At 45.1% G+C, this 18,957-nt stretch overlaps 1 protein-coding gene across 1 annotated transcript; it reads right to left on the reverse strand.

Moving 5' to 3' along the window:
- Positions 1-10,646: 10,646 nt before the first annotated feature.
- LOC128847123 (olfactory receptor 1020-like) lies at positions 10,647-11,594 on the reverse strand. The gene has a single exon (XM_054046464.1). The coding sequence runs from the start codon at positions 11,592-11,594 to the stop codon at positions 10,647-10,649; it is 948 nt and encodes a 315-aa protein (XP_053902439.1).
- Between the last annotated feature and the right edge of the window lie 7,363 nt (positions 11,595-18,957).

The following is an 18,957-nucleotide window of genomic DNA, read 5'->3' on the forward strand; positions in this document are numbered from 1 at the left end:
AAGGGCAATCTCACCGGAAATGTCCCTCTTGACCGCAGCCCCAGCACCTCTCTCGGGTTTCGGCCGGGCTTGGGCCTCCTCCGGGGGGGCCTGTTCGCTCCGGGGGCTGTTGCTCCTTTCGAGTCGCCACCGGCAATAACTTGGGTCGGGGTTCAGGGTTGGGAGGTCTCGGGTGCCGATGGCTGTTGCCTGCCAGTGGTCCAGAGGCTCCCGTCCCACGAGGGTTCCCCTTCTCTGCGCCGCCCTTGCGACCAAGGCTCTCGGCTGCTCGGGGTGGTGCCTCTGCCCCCTCGGCGGATAAGTAGTCCTCCATTAAGGCCACTGCTGCGGAGAGGGTGGCCGGTCGATGCCGTCGCACCCAGGCCCTCCCTCCCGGGGGTAGGATCTGGGTGAACTGCTCTAAGGCTACCAGCTCCACCACCTGGGGTCCCGTCAGGCCCTCTGGGTCCAACCATCTCCAGCAGTGGTCCCGGATGCGTTGGGCCACGGCGCGGGGTCGGGCCCCCGGAGGATATTGTTCTTTACGGAGACGCTGTCGGTAGGTCTCTGGGCTAATGCCGGTATGGTCTAGGATGGCCGCCTTGACTCGGGCGTACTCGAGTGCTTCCCGGGGGTCGAGGCTCCGATATGCGGATATGTTCTGAGGGCCACCGGGCAGCAGTCGCCACCCGCTCAAATGTGACCAGATAGGCCTCTGGGTCATCCTCGGCCCCCATCTTGGTGAGGCGTATCGGTAGGGCCCCTGGGGTATCCCCCAGTCCGGTTCCCATGGGGGCGCCAGGGGTGCCTCCTGCCGGCCGTAACAGTGCGGCCATCTGTTGCACCAAATGTTCCTGCTGCACCCGCTGCTGGGTGGCCAACTCTCGGAGGAGCTGCTGCTGATTCTCTTGGTGCTGAGTCATCATCAGCTGCTGCTGAGTGGTCATCTGCTGCAGCATTTGCATCTGCTGCTGGTGTTGCTGGGCCGACTGCTCTTGCTGCTTCTCTAGTAGCCATTTTAATAACTTCTCAGCCTCCATGTTGGGGTTCAGCGGGTTACTCCCGGTTCAATCCCCTCACTCTGGACCCCTTTGGTGGGTCCGGGTCTGTACCCACAATCTGGGTCGACCGTCTGTCTGCGCAAGACACTGCTCTGGGCAATAGTCCGCAGTCTTGGCGCTGGCCCCTCGTATCAGGGGCGGACCGCTATGCCCGCATTCTCCACCACGTGTGACAGGGTCGGTAGCTCACCGCTGTGGCGCCTCCTCCTGGCCGCTTCGGGGAATTAGTTTTGCACCAGTAGAGCGCCCTCTTTGGGTGGCATTCTGCCTGTCGTCTCGCCTCTGTGGGCTGCACGGACTTGCGTTGCTCCTGACGTCGGCTTCCTCTTCCGGAGCACTGCCCTCCGACAGTGTCCCTCTGTCCAATCACACCCCCTTCCGGGGGGGGGGTAAACAACAGCCCCACACCTTCAAGTCCGATCCTCACCGTCTAGGATCTGGTGTGGTTCTGACTCCCTGCGGCCCGTGGCTGTGCGTGGGGTAGCACAGCAAACAAAGGGGGAAAAAGCGGGGGGGGGGGACTCAGGCCCGCCCACTACTCTGAGTCCCGGTCCAGAGGCCCTCGTGTGACAGTCTCACTGTCTTCCTTCTCCTTTCCTTCCTCCTCTGACTATCCCTCTGGACCGCTTCCCCAACAGCCCTTCGCTACGCTAGGCCTCCTCCTCCCAGGCCTGCCGCCTAGCAGGCTATAGAGTAGGGCCTTCTCCCACTCTCTCAGGCTGGCCTGCACTGCGCTGTCCGTGGTGCTGGCCTCCCAGCTCTGGAGACAGACCTTCCCCTCTGAAGGCCTGAGACAGACTGACTGCTCCTGCTCTGGGCAGCCTTTTATATGGCTAAGCCGGGCCCTGATTGGCTGGCTCCAATCTGTCTTCTTATTGGCTCCCAGTAAGCCCTCTCCTGATTGGCCGCGCGTCTACGCAGGCGCCTAGGCCTGCCGCAGCCCAGTCTCTCTAGGTGTGGGGTAATCGCCCCACCACAACCCCCCAGAATGACATTAACTTTTTTCACAACCGCATCACATTCTTGACTCATATGCAATTGATGATCCACTCTAACCCCCATGTCCTTTGCAGCAATGCTACTACCTAGCCAATTATTGCTGGTTTTGTAGTTGCCCATTTGATTTTTCCTTCCAAAGTGAAGTATTTTGCACTAAATTTTATTGAATTTCATCTTGTTGGTATCAGACCAATTCTTCAATTTGTTAAGGTGGTTTTGAATTCTCATCCTGTCCTCCAAATTGCCTGCGACCAATCCCAACCTGGTGTCAACTGCAAGTCTTATATGCATACTTTCCACTCCATTATCCAAATCAATAATGAAAATATTGAATAGTACCAGACCCAGGACTGACCCTTGCAGAAACCCACTAGATACACCCTCCCAGTTTCAAAGGGACCTTTGATAACTATTCTTTAAGTACGGTCTTTCAGTCAGTTGTGCACCAACCTTATAATAATTTTGTTTAGCCCACATTTCCCTATTTTGCTTATGAGAATGTCGTGTAGGACTGTATCAAAAGCCATGCTACAATCAAGATATATCACGTCTACAGCTTTCTCGCTATCCACTAGGGCAGTAACCATGGGTCAGACTAAGGAGCAACTGTCCTGCTGGTGTCACAGTGTATGGAGTGGCTCATGACTCTGAATGCTGACCTCATGGCAGACTGGCAGAAAAACAGGGCAGACAGCCCAAACTGGTAGTATATTGTATAATTAGATTTCACCAAACCAGCAACAAATGTGAACTCCTGGATCACTATATTGTCCTTACCATGGAGTCACATACTCTTCAGTCTATCTTGCCACCCAGACAAACTGGACTTTGTGATAAAAGTTTATTAAAACCAAAAATCACACCACATTAGGTTGCTCCCAGTCCCAACAGACCAGTAACTTACCCCAGATCTATTAGTATTCCAGATCTCACCCCAAAGACAACCCTGGCAGTAAACTAACTATAGGTTTATTAGCTAAGAAAAGGAAATGAGAAATATTGAGAGGTTAAAACAGGTAAAATATATGCACAGGTGAGTCACAGGGTGTAATTCCAAATAGTAGCAGTGATGTAATAAACTGCCAGTTTCCCAAAATTCTTTTCAGAGTACCCAGAGCGTCTCTGGGGATCTCTGCTTTGAATTGGTACACTTTCCTGTAAGAGTCCAAACAGTCAGAGAGATGCAGGATCATTCCTTGAATCCATATTTACAGTTCAGAAAGCAAGCTGACAGTGTCGGTATAAATTATGTTGCTCATGGGGGTGGAATATTCACACCCCTTAGCGACATAGGGTTTACCAACATAGGCTGTAGTGTAGACATTGCCTAAAAGAGCTCTTCTTACTTAGCCTACCAAAATGAAGGCTGAGTGTGCTCTCTACAAATACATCAGAGAGGTAAATGCCATGGAGGGAGAAGAACAATGTTGTCATAAGAACATAAGAATGGCCATATTGGGTCAGACCAATGATCCATCGAGTCCAGTATCCTGTCTTCCAACAGTGGCCAATGCCAGGTGCTTCAGAGGGAATTAACACAATAGGTGATCATCAAGTGATCCATCCCCTGTGGCCCATTCCCAGTTTCTGGTAAACAGAGGCTAGGGACACTCATGGTTTTGCATCCCTGCCCATCCTGGCTAATAGCCATTGATGGACCTATCCTCCATGAACTTACCTAGTTCTTTTTTGAACCCTGTTATCATCTTCCTCCCCTACCCCGTTCCTTTTCTCCCTATGACTGGAGGGGTATTAAAAGGCCACTTCACCATCAAAGGAACAAATGTGGACAAATTGGCCATGAATAAATTTAGTCTGGAATTTAGAACTTGCATTGTCTACATGAACTCATAGGTTGAGGCAGGCTGGGGTATGAATCTATCCCACTGTCCACGTGGAGCCTGCTGATGTGCATTAACAGTTCATTATTGTGCTTTGATCTAGTCCTTTTGGAAATGGCACCAGATCGAAGTGCATTAATGAACAGTTAGTGCATGTCGGCCAGGTCAACCTGGATAGTTACTCTATGGCAGACTAGAGCAGAGTAGATTCACATCCCAGCTTGCCGTGAATTAATTGTCCATGTAGACAAGCCCTCAGAAGAAGGTGTCTAACCATCAGAGGAGGGAGTTTCTGGAACAGCCTCCCAACAGGAGTGACAGGGTAAACAACTTAACTCATTTTGACATAGAGCTTGACAAATTTATGAATGGGGATTATGGGACAGGGTTGCCACTGCTAGCAGGAGAATGGACTTGATCACTCAGGAGTTCCCTTCCTGTCCTGTGTATGACAGGTTGTCACCCTGGGATGCAGTAAGCTTCTTGTTCTGGAGACACTAGGCTCAGAGAGAGGAGACATGCTCCCCCAGAGTCCTGGCTGGCTTCATATAGAGTAGTTCCAGAGCATCACCCCAGTGACTCTGTAACAAAGACAAATCATGCTGTCAATTTCCACCTTATATAGTCTTTCCATATGGTGGGAACCCTTTGTTCCAAGCTGAGTTCCCAGTCCAGTCTGTGGAAAAACACAGGTACCAAAATAGAGTCCAGTATCATGTGGTCTGGTCACGTGCCCTTGCATGCCTTGCTGAATCATAGCAGCCATTACTTACAGACTGGCTGATATCTTTACAGGAAGACTAATATCTTCCATGGTCCACTGTCTGTGCTGATGAGCCATCAGCACTGTCTAGCTTCTGCATTGTTGTACCTAAAAGGCTATTTGTGGGTGCTAGCCAGAGTAAGCATATTCGAAATACAGATACATAGGCAATATTCAAAACTCCAGATACAAAAAAGATGCATGCATACAAATAGAATAATTGTATTCAGCAAATCATAACTTTTCTGTAGACACCTCACAAGGCATATCTTGTGCAAGATGCATCATCATTATGTCATAATATCATAATCATACCACTATGATGAATATGGGCCGCAGTGTCTCACTATGTTTCTAAGTCAATGGCAAAGCTCCCATTCCCTTCAGTGGGGTCAGGCTTTCACCAGATGCTGGGAATAAGATATTGATGAGTCACCTGTGGGAAAGGCATCTTGGCTGATCAGACAGGCATATCTAAGGAGCATAAGAAGGGCTGTGTGAAATTGATCAATGTAGCTGTATGTCTAGATTGGGAATATTGTTTGTCATTTGATAGCACGGTGTTTGAACATGGAGGTTAACACCACCCTTTACCATGTTTTCTGGTTGTGGTTAACCCTAGGGGAAAGGGGCAAAGTCATCACTGACATTGTTACCTAAGATGAAATATTTTCCTATATCCCACAAGGTGGGTGTGGTAATATATTTTATTGGACCAGCTTCTGTTGGTGAGAGAGACAAGCTTTCGAGCTGACACAGAGCTCTTTTTCAGGGCTGGGAAACTTACACTGTGTTTACACGTACATCGCTGCAGCGGCACAGATGTACCGATACAGCTGCGCTATTTCAGCATATCTAGTGAAGAGGCTCTATGTCAACAGGAGAGAGCTCTCCCATCAGCATAATAAAACCACCTCCATGAACGTCAGATGCTATGTCAACAGGAGAAGCTCTCCCACTGACATATCGCAGGGACTAATCATATAAATTAACCATTTTTTGAGAGATCGCTACAAAGTGTTCCCTGCCTGCTACTCTGTCCTGATACCCATGGTCGGTCCCCTGTTACTCAGCCTGAGAAACAAAGATTGTGTGAATCAAGGTCACATCAGCTGTTCTATCACTCGCTCAGCTTTTGGACAGATATTTGCTGTTACACTGCAGCTCAGGCAGTAGCTGACATATAATTTCTTATACAGTATTCTCCCACAGTATTCTTGCCAGCAAGTTAAAGGAGTATGTGCTGGATGAATGGACAATAAGGTGGATAGAAAGCTGGCTAGATCATCGGGCTCAACGGGTAGTGATCAATGGCTCCATGTCTAGTTGGCAGCCGGTATCAATGGGAGTGCCCCAAGGGTTGGTCCTGGTGCCAATTTTGTTCAATATCTTCATTAATGATCTGGAGGATGGCATGGATTGCACCCTCAGCAAGTTTACAGATGACACTAAACTGGGAGGAGTGATAGATATGCTGGAGGGTAGGGATAGGATACAGAGGGACCTAGAGAAATTAGAGGATTGGGCCAAAAGAAATCTGATGAGGTTCAACAAGGACAAGTGCAGAGTCCTGCACTTAGGATGGAAGAATCCCATGCACTGCTACAGACTAGGGACCGAGTGGCTAGGCAGCAGTTCTGCAGTAAAGGACCTAGAGGTTACAGTGGACAAGAAGCTGGATATGAGTCAACAGTGTGCTCTTGTTACCAAAAAGGCTAACAGCATTTTGGGCTGTATAAGTAGGAGCAAGCAGATCAAGGGACATGATCATTCCCCTCTATTCGGCACTGGTGAAGCCTCATTTGGAGTACTGTGTCCAGTTTTGGACCCCACACTACAAGAAGGATGTGGAAAAATTGGAAAGAGTCCAGCGGAAGGAACAAAAATGACTAGGGGGCTGGAGCACATGACTTATGAGGAGAGGCTGAGGAAACTGGGATTATTTAGTCTGCAGAAGAGAAGAATGGGGGGGGGGGGATTTGATAGCTGCTTTCAACTACCTGAAAGGAGGTTCCAAAGAGGATGGATCTAGACTGTTCTCAGTGGTAGCAGATGATAGAACAAGGAATAATGGTCTCAAGTTGCATTGGGTTGGATATTAGGAAAAAACTTTTTCACTAGGAGGGTGGTGAAGCACTGGAATGGGTTACCTAGGGAGGTGGTGGAATCTCCTTCCTTAGAGGTATTTAAGGTCAGGCTTGACAAAGCCCTGGCTGGGATGATTTAGTTGGGAATTGGTCCTGCTTTGAGCAGGGGGTTGGACTAGGTGACCTCCTGAGGTCCCTTCTGACCCTGATATTCTATGATTCTGTGATACCTATTATTTTGAAGGGTGTGGCTATAAGTCTGATGTATGTGGTTATATTTCTGCTTTTGAGGCATCCAAACAAGATTCAGTGGAGATATGTACGACTGTGCTAGCAAGAAAAGGAATTTGCAGAAATAATTCCAGGCTCAATGCAGCTTAGGGCATGTCTTCACTAGCAACGTTAAAGCGCTGCTGCGGCAGTGCTGTTGCAGCAGCGCTTTAACGTGGCTGTGTATTCGCGGCACCAGTGCTGGGAGAGAGCTCCCCCAGCGCTCTTAAAAACACCTCCATGAGGGGAATAGCTACCAACACTGGTGCACTGTCTACACCGGCACTTTCCAGCGTTGAAACTTGCAGCGCCCAGGCGTTTGTTTTTTTCAGACCCACAAGTGAGAAAGTTGCAGTGCTGTAAAGTGACAGGGTAGACAAGCCCTTAGAAATACAACAAAATTGAGGTGAATTGTATCAAGCTATACTAGATATGTCATCTTCAAATCTTGTGATTACACAGTTGATTAAAATGAAAATAAAAGAATACAAATTGTATTAATGTTTTGTTTATTTTGCGTATCTCTGATTTTAGGGAGGTTTCACATATATTCCCCTCTGCATTTCATTTGGGTTTTTTTTCCAGAATTTTCTGCAACAAAAAAATTAGTTTTCAATTAGATAAATATGACCACCATACCCAGAAAGTGTCAAAATGGAAAAAAAGAAAAAGAGGTGGAAGAGGAGAGAATGGGGGAAACAAACCAAAAATAAAAAAAACAGCATTTTCCGTCAGAAAACAAGAAAATTTGAGACAAAACCAACAATTTGCATTAAATATTTTGATTAAAAACAGGCCATTTCCCAGCATATTTCCCTATCCTAATGACAAGATTTAACCAGTTCTGAATTTTTTTCTTCTTTCACTCCCATTTATTAATTTTCGTTAGAAGGAGACTTAAAAAAATAGCTCCAGTTTAAGGAAATTCATGCAATTATAAAGTAAAATTAGTTAACACATAGGGCTATGTTTTCCTGGAGTTTCTGCCTATAAATCTCACTTTGTGCTACTAAAAACACATTTGCAAAGAAAGAGAACTTGCAGTGGACCTCAGTGGTGTTCAGACGGTGCCACAGAAGTTGTCAGGAATAACTAGAAAAGTTTATTCCACCAAGCAGTATTCAAATAGAATCAAATTAGAATTGAGATTCAAGTCTATTCCAACTCAATCTGTAACCATAGCCATGAGATGAAATACAATATTAGCTTTTTACTCTAAGGGGTGCCTGTTTGTGATCCAACCCCACTAGCTTTAGGATGGAGAACACCAGATATAGCCCCTTCCATTTTTTCCAGTAAGTTTGGGAGAGCAATAGGCCAAAGGGGACAATTACAAGTAATATTTTTGTATATAACAGCTGTGATTTCATGCCCTATCCATGATCACACCCTTATGGTTCTCGCCAGGGCTTGAACACACACTATGAGATGATCCTGACTCAGGGGCCTTACATTCTAAACAGACAAAGGTAAAAAAAGTGGGGAGAGAAACCGAGGCACAGAGAAGTGAGGTAATTTCCCCAGACCACACAGCAGATACCTGCAGAGTGAGGACACTAATCCATATCTCTGGTGCCCGATCCACCACACCCTGCTGCCTCTGGCTGGGAAGGAAGGAGAACAGAGCAGTGATACTGTGTAAATGCTGTAGCATGTCTGAATAGGGTCACTGATGAGAACTTTGCACGTACACTGTACTGAATGGTTGATATGCAATGAGAAAGGAGCAGCTACATTGCATAATGGAGACAGGATGTCAGCAGACCCTCTGGGGTTGCAAAAGGGCAGCCCTACTATATAAAGGCTTCTAGGTGACTGCAGAAAAGAAGGGATAAGAAAGGAGCAGCTATTGTGCCAGATTCTCAGTTCTAGTAAGCTGATATAGCTCTGTTAATGTCAGTGGGGCTACACCCATTTCCCCCAGCTGTGGATCTGGGCCATTGACTCCAGTGGAGCTATGGCTGAATCCCAGCAGCTGGGATCTGTCCCACTGATCCAATGGAGCTACATCAATTAAAGCTAGATGGCAAACCAGTCCATTATCTTCAGTGGAGCCACCTTACTTTACACCACTGGATAAGGTAGCCCATAACATTTTAGTGGGGAGCAAAAGGGAAGGTTGATAAATGGGCTGTTATACCGCAAAGTGACCACCTGGCCAGAGCATATTGGCAATTAGATGTCAGCAGATGTTACCTAATGGGAAAGAGCAATTTATTCTGTGATGCGACCACTAGACAGCAGTATGTGTCAAGGATGAGTAATGGGCAGCTAGTCTGTGAAAGAAAGGATGTCTATCGGTAAAGGGCTGGGAATTATAATGAACCATCATCGCTCAGAAAGGTAAACTAGACTTCATCGTGATGTGAATCATACCCCTGCCCCAGAGATTCATTAGGCTGTTTCACCAAATGCAATTACATTTGGGAAAAACAACTCAAGTCACACTGGGCATTGCTAAGAACAAAGCTTTGGAGACACAAAATAATGGTGATGGGTTGAGTTAAAAGTTTTGGTATTTGATTGTAATTATCAAACACTTTGAATTGGACAGGAAATTACAATCTTCCACAAGGTTTTGCAATAAGAAGTGAATAGACTTATTCTTCCCCCGGAACACCAGTATAATTCAGGTCAGCGTGGGACAGCTTTCCTCATAGAACTTACTGATGGGCATGCTCACTTCTGGGAACAAGACATGGACAATGCATTGTGATGAATAAACCCAGTGGTTACAGAGACTATGCCAGAATGTTTACATTAATTGATGTGTATACCAATGTGCATGTGTGTCCATTTCCACAAACCACTGTCCTGTTCTGCCTGATTTCAGATGTTCTGAAGTTTGCTCTTTCTTACACATTGTAGAACAGATTTTCTTGAACCCAAGTGATGGCCAGTACTTCCAAAGCCACAATAGCTTTGGTATCTGGCAACCAGGAAGGCTGGGATTCCCAACGGAAGTGAAAGGAACTAAGAACCTAAATGATAGTTGGATATAGGTGCCTAACTCCCTTAGGCATCTTTGAAAATCTCAACCAGATTCCATATTTGGTCAAGGATTAGTTCCACTATATAAGGCTATGCAGTGCAATGATATTTCAGATTGAGAAGAGGGACTCAGTTCCAACACGTCTTCACACATGCTTTACTTTCCCTACAACTTTGTATATTTTTGGTCATGCACTTTTTCTGAGTATTCTGTTTTTCTGGAAGTTTCTGTGTGCAGATAAAGCTAGTGGTAAGGAGCTGTTATTGTGGGTGTGTGGAGGAAAGACTGAGAGGGAAATCGAAGATCTTAGAAATGTCTAAGGCACCAATGCTTAATGTCCACATTTCATTTTGAAACCATGCCAAGACACTTCCAACACAGCTGGACAATAAGGGCCTCATAGGTAAAAGTCCCTTTTCAAACTTCCTTCAGGAATTTTTTCAGGCCCAGTGTTGTGAAATCCTGAGTGCTGCTTAAGAAGAAGAAGGGCCTAGTCAAAGAAACCATTAATAAGTGCAGTTAAGATTGTAGGTGATCTTCATAATTCTGTTGAGATCTAGGCTAGGTTATTCAAAGTGGCCGAAATAAATTAGGCACTGATCTGCAATAGAAGTTGGGTGCCAAACTTCCATACGTCGTTCTGAAAATGACAGCCTAAATCATGCCTAAAATCTGCAGCACAACTTTCCTGAATGCCCCCTTCACCTCTTTGTTCCTAAGACTGTAGATGATGGGGTTGAACATCGGGGTGATGACCGTGTACATGAGAGAGAGAGCTTTATGCAATGCTGGGGACCACTCTGCAGATGGCATCACGTACATGATAATGATGGTCCCATAATACAGACTCACCACCAGCAGGTGAGATGCACAGGTGGAAAAGGCCTTCTGCCTCCCGGTAGAGGAGGCAATTTGCAGAATGGCCAAGAGGATAAGAATGTAAGACACAACAATGAAGAGGAAAGGGGCCAGGGATACCAGGGAGCAGGAGACCAAAACAATCATTTCTACCAGGAGGCTTTTTGTGCAGGACAATTTGAGCAGCTCCTCCATATCACAGAAGAAATTATTAATTTCATTGGGACCGCAGAAACTTAGCTGGTGCACCATCCCTACTACTAATGCATTAGCTGAGAAACCAGTTACCCAGGAGGCAGATACCAGCTGAAGGCAGACCCTGAGGTTCATTATAACATTATAGTTGAGTGGGTTGCATATGGCTAAGTAACGGTCATAAGCCATGACTGCAAGGAGGAAGCATTCTATGCATGCCAAAGCACCAAAGAAAAATAATTGTGTGATACAGTCGCTGAAGGAGATTGTCCTGTCCTCTGCTATGAACCCAGCCAGCAATCTGGGGGCAGTGACTGAGGTGTAGCAGGTCTCCAGGAAGGACAAGTTCCCCAGGAAGAAGTACATGGGGGTGTGAAGCTGCTGATCAGCCACAACTAGAGCAACAATCAGAAGGTTCCCAGCCAGGGTCACAATGTAGATCACTAGAAACACCACAAAAAGCAGAATCTGAATTTCTTTTGGGTTCCCGAATCCCAGGAGCAGGAACTTGATTATGGATGTTTGATTTGTCCATGGCATGTGTGCCATGTGTTCTCTGGAAAGGAAGGAAGGAAGGAAGATTAAACAAACCAGAAAGATCTCCTTTCCCCAAATCTGCAACTTTTTTCTTGTTATTCCACCCCTTTTAACATTCTCTGCTTAGGGTCAGATTGTCAAAAGCATTTCAGGGCCTAAAGATTCAATTATTCTCGTAGAAGCTCCCTGGAAGCAGTTGGCATGTCCCTATTGCCCCTAGGCGCAGAGGCAATCAAGGAAGCTCTGTGCACTGCCCTACCCCCAGCAATAGCTCCACATCTCTCATTGGCTGGAAACCGCAGCCAATGGGAGGTTCAGGGGCAGCATCTGCAGGTACAGGCAGTGCACACCATGCAGAGCCACATGGCCTGCCTCCGCCTAGGGGCTGGAAATGCAGGTTGCTTTTGGGAGCAGCATGGAGCCAGGGCAGGCAGAGAGCCTGCCTTAGCCCCACTGTGCCACTGACTGGGAGCCACTGAGGTATGTGCCGCCCAGCCGGAGTCTGCAATCCGAGCCCCCTGCCCCAGGTCAGAATCCCCTCACACTTTTTAATTCCCTCCCAGACCCTACACCCCCACGCAAACCCCTACCCCAGTGCAGAACCCCCTCGAAGAGCCTGCACCCCACACCCTTCCCACACTTCAACCCCCGTCCCAGCCCTGAGCCCCCTCCCGCACTCCAAACCCCTCAGCCCCAGCTCAAAGCCCCCTCCTGTACCCCAAGCCCCTCATTTCTGGCTCCACCTTGGAGCCCACACCCCAGCTGAAACCCTCAACCCTTGCCACACCTCAAACCCCTACCCCAGTCCTGAGCCTGCTCCTGCACTCCAAATCCCTTGGCCCCACTCCAGAGCCCACATCCCCAGCTGGAGTCTGTACCCAGTCCTGCACCCCAACCCCCTGCCTCAGACCAGTGAAAGTGAGTGAGGGTGGGGGAGAGCGAGCAACGGAGGGAGGGGGGCTGGAGTGAGTGGTGGCAGGGCCTCAGAGAAGGGACAGGGCCTCGGGGAAGAGGTGGGGCAGGGGGCGGGGCAAGGGTGTTTGATTTTTTGGAATTAGAAATTTGCCAACCCTATGGGGAGCCCAGCCACAGCGGAGACGGAAACACAAGAAGGAAACCACAATTCCCAATAGGTACTTATTCCCATTTAAATTATTCTGAATAAAAAATGAAATTTTCCATTGAAAACAGACACATTTTTGAAAAAAAAAAACAACAACCCCCCAATAGCCCATTAAAAATTAATGTTGAAGAAAAATTTTCAATCCGAGATTTTAGTATAAATGAGATTTTGGCCTATAAGACAAGATTCTTTAGCTCGAGTCCAATGGGTCAGAACACAAAATATGACCTTAACCATAAGATATGAATCTTTAGAAAAATGCCTGCATGGAAGTATGAGTCTAGCACTGTGTCCTGCAGGTGCCCAGACCTGGGCTCAGTTGAGCTCAGAGCTAATCTCCAAGTGATTCATCCCCTTTTGCCCATTCCCAGCCTCTTGCAAACAGACTATGGATACTCAGAGCATGTTGTTGAATCCCTTCCCATATAATAGCCACTGATGGACCTATCCTCCATGAATTTATCTAGTTCTATTTTGAACCCTGCTATAGTTTTGGTCTTTACAACATCCCCTGGCAAAAAGTTCCACAGGTTGACTGTGCATTGTGTGAATACTTCCTTTTGTTTTTTCTTTTAAACCTGCTATCTATTAATTTCATTTCATGACCCCTAGTTCTTGTGTTATGTGAAGGACTAAATAAAACTGGTCTACAATATTTGAGAAGTCGTCTGCTTCAGAGATAAAATGTGCTATTTATTATCAAAGGATGAATATAGGCAAACAACACAGGACTGCAGGGGCAAGATTAGAAAGGCAAAGGCACAAAATGAGCTCAAACTAGCTACAGGAATAAAGGGAAACAAGAAGACTTTTTATCAATACATTAGAAGCAAGAGGAAGACCAAAGACAGGGTAGGCCCACTGCTTAGTGAAGAGGGAGAAACAGTAACAGGAAACTTGGAAACGGCAGAGATGCTTAATGACTTCTCTGTTTCGGTCTTCACCAAGAAATCTGAAGGAATGCCTAACCTAGTGAATGTTAATGGGAAGGGGGTAGGTTTAGCAGATAAAATAAAAAAAGAACAAGTTAAAAATCACTTAGAAAAGTTAGATGCCTGCAAGTCACCAGGGCCTGATGAAATGCATCCTAGAATACTCAAGGAGCTAATAGAGGAGGTATCTGAGCCTCTAGCTATTATCTTTGGAAAAACATGGGAGACAGGAGAGATTCCAGAAGACTGGAAAAGGGCAAATATAGTGCCCATCTATAAAAAGGGAAATAAAAACAACCCAGGAAACTACAGACCAGTTAGTTTAACTTCTGTGCCAGGGAAGATAATGGAGCAAGTAATTAAGGAAATAATCTGCAAACACTTGGAAGGTAGTGAGGTGATAGGGAACAGCCAGCATGGATTTGTGAAGAACAAATCATGTCAAACCAATCTGATAGCTTTCTTCGATAGGATAACGAGCCTTGTGGATAAGGGTGAAGCTGTGGATGTGGTATACCTAGACTTTAGTAAGGCATTTGATACGGTCTTGCATGATATTCTTATCGATAAACTAGGCAAATACAATTTAGATGGGGCTATTATAAGGTGAGTGCATAACTGGCTGGATAACTGTAAACAGAGAGTTGTTATTAATGGTTCCCAATCCTGCTGGAAAGGCATAACGAGTGGGGTACCGCAGGGGTCTGTTTTGGGACCGGCTCTGTTCAATATCTTCATCAACGACTTAGATATTGGCATAGAAATTACGCTTATTAAGTTTGCGGATGATACCAAACTGGGAGGGATTGCAACTGCTTTGGAGGACATGGTCATAATTCAAAATGATCTGGACAAATTGGAGAAATGGTCTGAGTTAAACAGGATGAAGTTTAACAAAGACAAATGCAAAGTGCTCCACTTAGGAAGAAAAAATCAGTTTCACACATACAGAATGGGAAGAGACTGTCTAGGAAGGAGTACGGCAGAAAGGGATCTAGGAGTTATAGTGGATCACAAGCTAAATATGAGTCAACAGTGTGATGCTGTTGCAAAAAAAGCAAACATGATTCTGGGATGTATTAACAGGTGTGTTGTGAGCAAGACACGAGAAGTCATTCTTCCGCTCTACTCTGCTCTGGTTAGGCCTCAGCTGGAGTATTGTGTCCAGTTCTGGGCACCGCATTTCAAAAAAGATGTGGAGAAATTGGAAAGGGTCCAGAGAAGAGCAACAAGAATGATTAAAGGTCTTGAGAACATGACCTATGAAGGAAGGCTGAAAGAATTGGGTTTGTTTAGTTTGGAAAAGAGAAGACTGAGAGGGGACATGATAGCAGTTTTCAGGTTTTTAAAAGGGTGTCATAAGGAGGAGGGAGAAAACTTGTTCACCTTAGCCTCTAAGGATAGAACAAGAAGCAACGGGTTTAAACTGCAGCAAGGGAGGTCAAGGTTGGACATTAGGAAAAAGTTCCTAACTGTAAGGGTGGTTAAACACTGGAATAAATTGCCTAGGGAGGTTGTGGAATCTCCATCTCTGCAGATATTTAAGAGTAGGTTAGATAAATGTCTATCAGGGATGGTCTAGACAGTATTTGGTCCTGCCATGCAGGCAGGGGATTGGACTCAATGACCTCTCGAGGTCCCTTCCAGTCCTAGAATCTGTGAATCTATGAATCTATGTATTTTGATGTGATGAATTCAAATATGACAATTAAAACAACTGATTGGCTACTGTTTCTAAGATATTTAAATTTTTACATTTTATGTCTATGTATATTGTGTAGATATTAGAGTTTTAATCATAAATTGTAAACCTAGGTCTTTTCATGTGTTTATGGTTGCTTTACATGATAATATTTCACCTGTCCTGTTTATGTAACACTTTAAAAATCAGCAAAAGGGTTATATAAATAAAATTTATTATGAAACAAAAGGCAAAAAACTATTATGTACATAGTTTAGTCCTATTCAGTGTCTACTCAGCGCTTCTTGGCTTGTCTCTTGTATTCATTAAATGGAGCATCTCTTGTCACTGTCCTGCAATAGTCTGCAAGCATTGATGGACTCCATTTGCCCTGATAGCGTTTCTCCATTGTTGCAATGTCCTGGTGAAATCGCTTGCTGTGCTCGTTGCTCACTGCTCCGCAGTTCGGTGGAAAAAAATCTAGATGAGAGTGCAAAAAAATGTATCTTTAGTGACATGTTGCAACCAAGGCTTTTGTATGCCTTGAGGAGGTTTTCCACCAACAACCTGGAGTTGTCTGCCTTGTTTCCGAGAAAATTTATTGCCACTAACTGGAAGGCTTTCCATGCCGTCTTTTCCTTGCCACGCAGTGCATGGTCAAATGCATCATCTCGAAGAAGTTCACGAATCTAAGGACCAACAAAGACACCTTCCTTTCTCTTAGCTTCACTTAACCTTGGAAATTTTCCACGGAGGTACTTGAAAGCTGCGTGTTGTTTTGTCAATGGCCTTGACAAAGTTCTTCATCAGACCCAGCTTGATGTGTAAGGGTGGTAACAAAAGCTTCCTTGATTCAACAAGTGGTGCATGCTGAACACTTTTCCTCCCAGGTTTGAATGACTGTCAGAGTGGCCAATCTTTCTTGATGTAGTGGGAATCTCTTGCACAACTATCCCATTCACAGAGAAAACAGCAGTACTTTGTGTATCCAGTCTGCAGACCAAGCAAGAGAGCAACAACCTTCAAATCACCACAAAGCTGCCACTGATGTTGGTCATAGTTTATGCACCTCAAAAGTTGTTTCATGTTGTCATAGGTTTCCTTCATATGGACTGCATGACCAACTGGAATTGATGGCAAAACATTGCCATTATGCAGTAAAACAACGTTAAGACTCGTCTTCGATGAATCAATGAACAGTCTACACTCATCTGGACAGTGAACGATGTTGAGGGCTGCCATCACACCATCGATGTTGTTGCAGGCTACAAGATCACCTTCCATGAAGAAGAATGGGACAAGATCCTTTTGATGGTCACGGTACATGGAAACCCTAACTTCACCTGCCAGGAGATTCCACTGCTGTAGTCTGGAGCCCAACAGCTCTGCCTTACTCTTGGGTAGTTCCAAATCCCTGACAAGGTCATTCAGTTCACCTTGTGTTATGAGGTGTGGTTCAGAGGAGGAGGATGGGAGAAAATGTGGGTCCTGTGACATTGATGGTTCAGGACCAGAAGTTTCATCCTCCTCCTCTTCCTCGTCTGACTCAAGTGAGAATGATTCTGGTGCATCAGGAACTGGCAGTCCTTCTCCATGGGGTACTTGGCATATAGCTGATGGAATGTTTGGATAATGCACAGTCCGCTTTTTCTTCTTTGACACACCTTTCCCAACTGGAGGCACCATGCACAAGTGACAATTGCTGGTATGATCTGTTGGCTCTCTCCAAATCATTGGCACTGCAAAAGGCATAGATTTCCTTTTCCTTTTCAACCACTGGCGAAGATTTGTTGCACAAGTGTTGCAGCATATGTGTGGGGCCCACCTCTTGTCCTGATCTCCAATTTTGCAGCCAAAATAAAGGTGATAGGCTTTCTTAACCATAGTGGTTATACTGCGCTTTTGTGATGCAAAAGTCACTTCACCACAAACATAGCAGAAGTTATCTGCACTGTTCACACAAGTACGAGGCATCTCTGCTCACTTTGGCTAAACAGAAATGTGTCCCTTTGCAAAATGAAACACTGACAAATAAGAGAGCACAACACTGTATGATTTCTAGAGCTGATAGAGGGCAATTTGTTCAGCAGAGTGATGTAAGCTTCATTATGATTGCATCATCCATGACTTCTAGGAATAACATGATGCAATTCATATCATGTATGACGCAATACCAGCTTCAGATTGCATCATTAATTGTTTTGCCTAAAAAGCAAGTACTGTCCAAACCCAGTCATAGATTTATTCATAGATCCAGTCAAAGATGTATTTTAGTCATTTCTGGTTTAAATTGAGATCCCTTCCCTTTATAACTCACTTATCCTCCGCCATTCCCAAGTCAAGGGTCGTATATACTGACCCAATAGCATATCTTGAAAACTGGAGCCAATCAATAATTTTAAGCATCATTTTCATTCTCAGTGACCCAGAATTAGTAAAGTTTGACTACATTTATTTCAGAAGCATTTTGGCTGTAGAGCTAACACTTCCTTATTCACTTACTCCACACTAGTCATGATTTTATAGACCTCTATAATATCTCCCCTTAGTTTTCTTTTTTCCAAGCTGAAAAGTCCCAGTCTTATTAATCTCTCCTCACATGGAAGCTGTTCCACACCCCTAATCTTTTTTGTTGCCCTTTTCTGAACCTTTTCCAATTCCAATATATCTTTTTTGAGATGGGGTGACAACATCTGCACACCGGATTCAAGATTTGGCATACCATGGATTTATATAGAGGCAATATTATAATTTCTATCTTATTAGCTATTCCTTTCATACTGATTCCCAACATTCTGTTCACTTTTTTGAATGCCACTGCATGTTGAGTGGATGTTTTCAAAGAACTATCCACAATGACTCAAAAATCTCTTTCTTGAGTGGTAACAGCTAAGTTAGACCCCAGTATTTTATATGTATAGTTAGGATTATGTTTCTCAAAGTATCATTACTTTGCATTTATCAACATTGCATTTATCTGCCATTTTGTTGCCCAATCACCCTGTTTTGTGATATCCTTTTGTAACTCTTTGCAGTCTGCTTTGGACTTAACTATCTTGAGTAATTTTGATTTGTCTGCAAATTTTGACACCTCACTGTTTACCCTTTTTCCAGATTATTTATGAATATGTTTGACAGTACTGGTCCCAGTACAGACCCCTGGGGAACACTACTATTTACCTCTCTCCATTATGAAAACTAACCATTTATTCCTGTAGTGCCCATCTTTAAAAAAAGGGAAGATGGAGGATCCGGGGAACTACAGGCCAGTCAGCCTCACCTCAGTCCCTGGAAAAATCATGGAGCAAGTCCTCAAGGAATCCATTTTGAAGCATTTAGAGGAGAGGAAAGTGATCAGGAACAGTCAGCATGGATTCACCAAGGGCAAGTCATGCCTGACTAACCTAATTGCCTTCTATGATGAGATACCTGGCTCTGTGGATGAGGGGAAAGCAGTGGATGTGTTATTCCTTGACTTTAGCAAAGCTTTTGACATTGTCTCCCACAGTATTCTTGCTGGCACGTTAAAGAAGTATGGGTTGGATGAATGGACTATAAGGTGCATAGAAAACTGGCTACATCTTCGGGCTCAACGTGTAGTGATCAATGGCTCCATGTCTAGTTGGCAGCCGGTATCAA

The sequence above is a fragment of the Malaclemys terrapin genome, chromosome 12, assembly GCF_027887155.1.
Source record: "Malaclemys terrapin pileata isolate rMalTer1 chromosome 12, rMalTer1.hap1, whole genome shotgun sequence".
Lineage (NCBI taxonomy): Eukaryota > Metazoa > Chordata > Testudines > Emydidae > Malaclemys > Malaclemys terrapin.

What these genes read in the sequence shown, in the direction of transcription:
- LOC128847123 (XM_054046464.1), bottom strand. Translation starts at nt 11,594, where the DNA reads ATGGCACACATGCCATGGACAAATCAAACATCCATAATCAAGTTCCTG.